At 67.5% G+C, this 8475-nt stretch overlaps 1 protein-coding gene across 1 annotated transcript; it reads right to left on the reverse strand.

Moving 5' to 3' along the window:
- Positions 1–8: 8 nt before the first annotated feature.
- Positions 9–8028, reverse strand: PLXNA3 (plexin A3). The gene is made up of 22 exons (XM_044911896.1): positions 7432–8028; positions 6561–7100; positions 5931–6113; positions 4912–5040; positions 4742–4842; positions 4342–4465; positions 4071–4227; positions 3892–3991; positions 3603–3717; positions 3231–3431; positions 3041–3137; positions 2738–2952; positions 2531–2676; positions 2339–2459; positions 2094–2230; positions 1814–1984; positions 1448–1541; positions 1122–1361; positions 902–1045; positions 588–822; positions 352–494; positions 9–272 (listed from the first exon to the last, which is right to left on the reverse strand). Exons 1-22 carry the CDS (start codon positions 8026–8028, stop codon positions 9–11), a joined length of 4254 nt encoding a protein of 1417 aa, XP_044767831.1.
- Between the last annotated feature and the right edge of the window lie 447 nt (positions 8029–8475).

An 8475-nucleotide genomic window follows, 5' to 3' on the forward strand; every position in this document is an offset into this window, starting at 1 on the left:
TGGGGCCTCTAGTACCTGCGCAGCAGCAGCTTCGGGTGGTTCTTGCTCTCCAGGTTTTTCTCTATGAGGTCTGCCAGCAGTTGCTTGAGCAGCCCCGTGGCGTAATCGAGGCGGCTCTGCAGGACCACCATGGTGAGCGAGGCCACGGTGCCACGGTCTCGCATGGAGAAGCTACTCTGGGCCTCCAGCGTGTGGATGAAGGTGAGCACGAAGGCACGGCTGTGCAGCAGCTGTCCAAAGAGGCGCAGGGCCTTTTCGACGTTGGGGGGGGTCTGGAAGGGACAGGGAGTCTCAGAGAGTGGGGGTGGCCCCGGAGGGGATGAGGAGTGGGCAGGCAAGGCAGGGACTCACATCCAGCTCCTTGAGCACCGGATGGGCCTCAATGCCCGGGAAGAGCACGCGCACTGCGTAGGTCCGGTAGTCCAGGAACGGGATCTGCACGCCATCCATGTGATTGGTCAGCTCATTGATGTCTGTCTGCAGCTCAGCAAAGGCTGTGGAGGGGCGGGGAGGGAGAGTGAGCGGAGCAGGGAAGAGCCCACACCGCCCCCCGGCCCCGCCCTGCAGCACACCCCCGGCCCAGGCACCTTCCTTGCATTCCAGAGCCACGCGGGACTCCAAGTTGTCCATCTGCAGCTGAAGCCGCTTGAGCGTGCGGTCGGCATCCTGGGTCTTACGCTTATAGGCCACCAGCACGGCGGTGATGGCCAGCAGTAAGAGGCCACCGCCTGCCGCCAGGCCCACCACGGCCGGCAGGGTCAGCGCCCGCTCAGCCGTGATGTGCAGGGTACCCAGCCAGAACTCCAGGCCGCCCACCAGCACCTGCGGGGACAAGCCCGCCCTGAGCTCGCCGCCCCACCCACCGCGCTCGCCCCTGGCGGCCTCCCCACCCCCCACACACCATGACAGGCTGCCGGCCCGTCTGGCTGGGCGAGTCACACAGCAGCTGCGTGTCGGAGACCGTGAGGGCGCATGGCTGGCCCCCGATCAGCACCGTGTAGTTGAGGCGGGAGCTGCCAGCCGCTGCAGGGATCAGATTCTTGCCCTGTGGGTGGAGGACACGGTCACAGCCGGGGCTCCCCACCCCCCTGCCTCTCCCCGTCCCTGTGCCCCACCCATACCTTCAGCACCACGTGGGAGCCAGGTTTGACATCCAGGACACCAGAGGGCCCAAGTGGCTCAAAGCTGGGGTCAGGGTAGTAGGTAAAGGAGGACCGGTTGAGGGAGCGGGCCGTCTGCACATGATCCAGCACGAAGCCGAATTCGTCGGGGTGTTCACCCTGGGCCTGGGGCTGGGGCCGTCCCAGGAAGATGCCGGGGGCCTTACATAGCATGGCGGTGTCGTTGATCACCTGGCACGTCTGTGGGGACAAAGGAGGGCAGCCTGGCACGTGAGGCCTCAGGGGGCAGGGGCAGGGGGCGGGGCGACGGCAGCTGGTGCGCTCACATTGGTGGTCTCGATGCCTCGGTACTTGGCCCGGACCCGGGGCTCCTGGACTGTCAGTAGGTGGGTCCCGCTCACAGTGATGGCAGTGCTTCCACTGGGGGCAGTGGGGGAGGGGCCTCAGGCTCCCTCCCCCACTGCCCCCCAGCCTGGCCCTGGAGAGCTATCCGGGCTGCTGGGGAGCCCAGGGCCTCCTGGGCCTGGGGGCACCAGGTGAATGCCAGGGGCTGTGTTGTTGCGAGGACACTGCCCCCTGTGCCTATGAGGGCTCGGGCTCACAGGATGTGTAACTTGATGCCCAAGGCTCCAGTCACCAGGCAAGGCTCCAGGCTTTGCTGGCCAGGCTCCCCATTTTTCCTAGGGTCTTACTTGATTATGCTCCAGGTGGGCTCAAGGCGAGTGACAGTGGGGTCCTGGGTGTAGGTGTAGAAGACTCCAGGACTGGAGATGTTGGCGCGGTCGATGGCCAGGGTGATGGGGGCCTGGCTGGGGCCCAGGGTCGATACGGGTGAGATACACACAATTGCCTCAGCATCTCTCCTATGTTGGCAAGCAGGGCGCTCAGGGCAGGCAGCCCAGGGGCATGACCCACGTGCCCTTGGGGCCCCGTATGCAGCGCCCAGGCTGAGGCTGACGGGGCCCTGCCCACCTCACAAACTGGCACTCGCGGTCCCTCACAGTCACAGTGACCCTGCTGCCGGCGTCCAGCGAGCTCCCGGAGATGGTGAGCCGTGTGCCCCCGGACGCCGGGCCCCGACTGGGACTCACGCGGTCAAATGCTGGCGTCTGTGCAAGCAGCAGCCTTGAGGGGAGGGAGGAGGCAGCCGGGGCGGGGCGGGGCGGGGGGCAGGCTTCGGAAGGGGTGGGAGGGGAAAGGGCGGGCAGCCCACGCACCACAAAGCTGTAGAGCTGCTCAGACTGAGTGCGGAAGTCAGCGGAACAGTCGCCCACACAGAGCTCCGCAGGCCCTGGCGGCGGGCTGGGCACCAGCGACTCCTCCATCTCACACACGATCCTAGGGGTCCGAGAAGGTCAGGGCCGGCGGCGGAGGGCCCAGGGCCCCGGCACCCGCACAGCCGCGCTCACCTCTCGGCGCTGACGTACTCAGAGGGGATGGAGTTGCAGCGCACGCCCGCGACCCGCAGGCCCACCTCTCGGTAGCTGAGGCCCAGGTTCTCGCCCACGATGGTGACCCGGGTGCCTCCCTCCTTGGGCCCCATGAGCGGGTGGATCTGCAGAGCAGGAGGAGAGGCGACAGGGTGAGCCCAGGCTCGCGTCCGGTGCCCGGCCGACCGAAAGGGGGGGGGGGGGGCCCCCCTGGGCAATGCGGGGGTGGCTGCAGCGGGTGCCCTTCTGGCTCGGGTGCATCCAGTTGGTCTTGGGGGCTGGGCAGTGCGCCCGCAGCTGGCACCTGTGCTCCGAGACGCACCAGCCGCAGTTGAAGCGAGGGTCAGCCTTGAGGCAGAGGCCGCAGCTGGGCCGCTGCGCCCAGCACTTATACAGGAGAGCTGCGGGCAGAGGGCACCGCTGGGGGCGGCCAGCTCACGGCAACGGTGCCCCAGGAGGCGAGCTCCTCGGCCCCACCCCGCCCCTCACCTCGGAAGGTGGCAGGCTTGTCGATGGGGAAATCCCCATCCCAGACCACAGAGAAGTCCAGCTCGGTGTCGCCGGACTCGTCGCCTTCATAGGAGTACTGGGAGAGAGGGAGCCGCGTGAGCGTGAGCCCAGAGCGCGCGCAGCCCCGCGCAGCCCCGCGCAGCCGCGCGCAGCCCCGGGGGGCGCGCACCGAGGCGTTCTGGCACTGCACGCTGCTGCTGTTGAAGCGCACGGCCGGCACCCGCTGCTGGCGCCCCTGCACCCGGACCACGCACTCGTAGTTCTTCTGGCCTGACTGCGGCTGTGGCAGGTTCTTGGCCCGCAGGGTAAGAGGCTGCATGACGCCCACTGGGATCAAGAGGTCCCCACCGGGCAGGATCTCAGGGCAGCCCTGAGGGGAGAACGCCCATCAGCCACACGCGCTCGGCGGCGGCCGCCCCGGGGCCCAGCTGGGCTAGGCCCGAACCGAGGAGGCTCCGAGAAACCCAGGCGAGCAAAGGCAGAGAAGCCAGAGGCCAGCCCACGGGGAGCCCGGCCCCCTCGCGCACGGCGCCCGCCTCACCTCAGGGCTGTGGACCCTGCCCTCCTGGAAGGAGCACTCGTGGGGGTGGCTGGTACACACGTGACGGTACTTACACCAGTGGCAGGGGTAAGGGCTGCCGACGCAGGACATGCACCTGGTGGGGAGAGGCTTCAGAGGTCACAGAGGACCGGGCCTGCCCCTCCGACCACCCTCCTACAGGCCGTGCGGGAAACGGAAGGAAGGGGGCGCGAGGGCCCGCCTGAGGCCCGCACGGCACAGCAAGGGACGAAGAGATGCGGGGACGGACGGCAGAAAGGCCAGGACTCACGACTGGAGCGCGCTGCAGTTGTACAAGACGAAGTCGACCCCGGCGAACTTCACCCCAGTCTCCCTGGAGAGCAGCTGTAGCCGCACGGTGCGCGTGGCCCCTGCAGCGAGCCCAGGGGTGGCCGTGAGCAAGCCCGGGCCGGCGAGTGCCCCCAGCCCGGAGAGCCCCAGCCCACTGACCATGCCCCCGGGTGAGAGCCCGGAGCTCCTGGAGGGAGGGCGAGGGGCAGTGCAGCTCCCCGGAGGGCAGCACGACGGCCGCGCTCTCCGTCACCTCCTCAAAGGCACAGCTCACACCAGCGCTGAGGTCCGGCGCGTTGCGCATGGCCACCGTCAGCTGGGGGAGGCAGAGGAGTCAGAAGAGGAGGTGACCCCCCCCCGCCGCCCCCGCCTCAGCCCGCGCACGTGCGCGTGCACAGGCCCGCACAGCCGCACCCACCCCGCCACTCACCTGCACAGCGGGCGAGCTCACCGAAACATTGTTGGGCCGGACCCGCACCTGGACACATTTGCTCAGTTCCTCGGCAAAGCCGTGTGGGGCTGAGGCACCCGGACAGGCCCCTTGGCGGCAGCACCTGCGTGGGATCAGGCCACAGCCCGCTACGCAGCTGCCCCGGAGGGCCCGCGCCAGGGGAGTCACGGAGGCCTGCAGGGAAGAGGGGCCGGCCGACCCAGCCCACAGTGCCAGGCAACAGTGTGCCTCGGCCTCGTCCCCTGCGGCCCAAGGGGCGTCCCTGGGGAGAGAGGTTCTGCTCGTTGGCTGGGTGAAGTACAAGGGGACGGAGGATGAGGCCACGAGGGCGTGAGTGGAGAAACGGGCGCAGAGCAGGGCCCCCCACGGCCGCCCTCACCTGTGCTGCAGCACACACCAACCACAGTGGGGGTCCCCCGAGCCGAGGCAGGCCGCGCAGCTCACGTACTGCTCGCACGTCTCCACTGGGAGCTGGCTCACCTGGGGACGGCCGCGTCAGCACCCGCCCTGCCCCCAGCCCGCCACCCGCCGCCGCCGCCTCGGGCCCACCTGCTTCTCACTCAGGAGGTAGATGTGCCGGTGGTCAGGGCTGAAGAGCAGGTCCCGGAGTATGGGGCTGCCATCCACCACAGGCACGGTCTCGTACAGGTGGGCGTACTGGGAGCCATCAACCCGGACCTGGGCCCCGAGACAAGCCAGCCTGATGCCACAGCCACCCCACGCGCACGCACCACGTGCTCTTACCAAGCGGAAGCCAGGGCCTGGCCGGGCTCGGCGCTCAACCTGCCCGCCCCACCCCCCAGGCCGCCACAGGCAGGGGAAGGAGGGTTCAAAGGCCATCCCTGGGAGCCACTGCGGGTGCCTCAACCAGTCCAAAAGGCCTCCAAGAACGAGAGATGCAGAGATTCACGGGGTCGAGGCCGGGAGGAGATGGGGGTGGGGGGGGTGGGGGGGGAAACCTGGGGGGGGGGCGTTTCGGGGGGATGACACCGTCCCAGCACAAGAGAGTGCTGCAAACTTACTGAGAAGTACACCTTAGAGGGAGGCACGGTGTGCTTTGGGAATGATGCCTCCCCAACGCGGTTACAGATGCAAATGAGGGCCCAGGAGAGGAGCAGACCAGGCCCCCAAAAACTCAGCAGGCTCTCTTTACAGACCTCCTGGGGGCAGCCCGTGGTGGTCATCCTGACTCCTATCCCTTCAGAGCACACTGTGGCTCCCAGAGTCCATCTCCCCCTGTCCCACTACCCCCGTCCCGGAATGGAAGCAGCCCCAGTGCCCACGAGGGGACAAGAGGGCACGAGGGAGGGGGGCGTTACACCCACATTTCTTCCTCGTTCATTCAGCAGAGGACTTGGCAGTTGACGGCCCAGCCGGGGCCCTGCTCTCCTAGCAGGGAGGCCCCGAGACGGGCCTGGGCTCCGTCACACGAGCCAGCCGTTCGGGCCACAGCGGGCACTACTGTTGGTGAGGGTGGAGCGCGACCAGGTTCCTAGGGCCCAGCCTGGGAAGCCCGCCTTCCCCCAGGGGCCGTGCCCTGGCCGAGGCCTCATAGCCCCTCATCCTACCTTCTTCAGAGTGCCAGTCCGAGTGCCGACGAAGACCACAGAGTGCTGGCGGTAGGTGTAGGCGGCCACACTGGCCATGCCGTCACTGCTGTCAGCCAGCAGGGGCAGCCCCTCGATCACATGCAGGCCCCCCAGGGGCTGGTTCAACACCAGCCCGCAGAAGTTCCCATTTATCTGCATGGGCTGGTGAAACAGGAGGGAGGCAGTGAGAGTCAGAGCTTGAGGGCACAAGACCCCATATTCTGGAAGGAAGCAGGATCTGAAACTGGCTCCCCACCAGCCAAGCCCAACTGCTGGCCTTGGGACCACCCCCACCCCCACCAGGAAGTCAGGGGCTGAGGAGGACGAGGAGGCATGAGCAGGGAGAGGAGGATGAGGCAGCAGGTGGCCCCAGGCACACCTCCAAGGCCTGCACGATGGGGCTGCCCAGGAGATGGAGCACGGAGCAGCCGGCTTGGGCCGGCACAGGGGGAGAAAGGGTATCCCACAAACAGAGAGCACCCATCAACAGCAAGAAGGCAGGCCCGGGGAGAAAGAGGGGGAGCAGAGGTAGGGAGTGCCTAGGCCAGCCTGGGATGGACGGCACGGCAGCGCGCGGGGGCCCGGCCGGGAGTGGGGGTGAGAGCTCACGGTGTTGATGCAGGGCAGCTCCTTGTTGAGCAGCCAGGGCAGGGCCAGCGTGCCCTCCCCGCGGTAGCAGGACTGGATGCGGCGCCGGATATGGGCATTGATGTTGCTGAGGGTAAAGAGGCAGAGGATGGTCTGCCGTGGCGGGCTGGCGCGGTTCTTCTGGCCCTGAGAGAACACGGTGAAGAGGACGTCCTCGTCAGGCGGCACGCCCAGGGCCTGGGCCAGCAGCAGGCCGGGCTTGGCCAGGTGGGCACTCTGCACCAGGCGGTACTCCACGCCTCGCCAGGAGCAGCCGATGGGGAACTCCACATACGAGTAGAACTCCGAGTCCCCGGCGCACATGCGCACGATCTTGGACGTGAAGAATTTCTCGCCCGCCGTGTCCAGCAGCGTCTGCTGGGTGTCCAGCTGCAGCGTCAGGAAGTACACGAAGGAGGCGCTCACAAAGCCGTAGATGTAGTAGATGTCAAAGGCGGGGTACAAGGACAGCGTGTCTGAGGGGATCTTGATTTGCGAGGAGACAAACTCGTCCTGGTACACCTGGGGAGCAGGTTGAGGGGAGCGTGGAACGAGGCTCCCACAACCCCACTTCAGGCCCCCCCGCCGCCCCGGGCTTCCGTCATGCCCCCACCCTGCCCATATGGTCCTAGGCACCCAGGCCAGAAAGGCCACAGAGGGCAGGGTGAGCAGCCCCATCCTGTGCCCTAGCCCGGCCTCCCGGCCTCAGCCACTCGTCTCCTCTCGGATCAGGACAGGGTGAAGGCAAGGAGGGCGACGGGAGCCGGCTCTCGAGAGGGCTGAGAGGACACAGCAGGGGAAGAGGGCCTGGCCGCCGGCCCGAGAAGGTGAACCGGCGAGTGGGCTCACCCACCAGACTGAACATGTCGGCACTGTCCTCGTCGCTGATGAGCTTGCGGGAGCTGAGGGTGGGGAAGTACTCGGACTTGCCGTCCACAGCGGTGCCCACGAACAGCTTGCTGGGCCCCTGCCCCTGCTCCACAATGACGCCGGCCATGGAGTCAGGCTCCTGAGCCCCTGACAGGTAGTGCTCCTTGCGGTGGTGGGGCTCACCCAGCTTGAAGAGGTCGTCCAGGCGCAGGAACTGGCAGATGCCCTGCCAGATGCTGCCACAGGCCACCAGGCGGCGGGCCGCGTAGTCTATGAGCAGCAGCTTGTTCACGTTGTCTACAGGTGCCAGGCGGTGGGCACACACTCGCATGCTGGGGGGTGGGTAGCAGCGAGCATTGTCCTCGACAGGCCCCGTGACGTGGGCGCGCAGCTCGGTCAGGTTGGGGGCCAGCTTGAAGATGCGGTTCACTGCACCCACAAACACCTCCCCAGTCACCCGGTGCACGGCCAGGTGCGTGAGCGTAGTGTCTGTCACCAAGAAGGCCGGGAAGGGCCTGCTGCTGTCCACGGCCCCCGCCAGGGCAGGGAGGACCAGCAGGAGGAAGCAGACAGCAGGCATGGCCAGCAGCTGCGCCCGGGGACAGGCCTGAGGGGAGAAAGCAAGTGCGAATCAGAGGCCCTGGCCCAGGCTGCCGGCCTTCCTCCTGCCCCACCTGGCCTAGGGCCCCCAGCGGGCTGAGCACCGTGCCACAGACGGTGGAGGCCACTCATCCACCCCCAGACCAGAGTCGCAGATGGTGACCGTGGCCTCCACCAGGGCGCATGAGCGAGCAGCCGGCACAGGCAGGCTGGAGGGCCATCAATCATCCCCCAACCCCTGCTGGAAAGGAGCCAGGAGGCCTCCCCTCAACTGGGCCACACCCAAGAGGGGGCAGCAGAGCCAGATGCTGGGAAAGGCAAGGCGGGAGGCCCTCCCAGAATGAGATCCCAAACACCGGATCCCGGAGCTGAGGGTGGCCAGCCACATACAAGAGGTACTGTAGGCAAGCCCCAGGCCACACAGACA

This window comes from Neomonachus schauinslandi, chromosome X, assembly GCF_002201575.2.
Source record: "Neomonachus schauinslandi chromosome X, ASM220157v2, whole genome shotgun sequence".
NCBI lineage: Eukaryota > Metazoa > Chordata > Mammalia > Carnivora > Phocidae > Neomonachus > Neomonachus schauinslandi.

What these genes read in the sequence shown, in the direction of transcription:
- PLXNA3 (XM_044911896.1), bottom strand. Translation starts at nt 8,028, where the DNA reads ATGCCTGCTGTCTGCTTCCTCCTGCTGGTCCTCCCTGCCCTGGCGGGG. An exon ending in TGAGCTCGCCCGCTGTGCAG is followed by an intron (nt 4,228 to 4,341) that starts GTGAGTGGCGGG and finishes TGCCTCCCCCAG; the next exon opens with CTGACGGTGGCCATGCGCAA. An exon ending in CGGTGCTCAAGGAGCTGGAT is followed by an intron (nt 273 to 351) that starts GTGAGTCCCTGC and finishes TGTCCCTTCCAG; the next exon opens with ACCCCCCCCAACGTCGAAAA.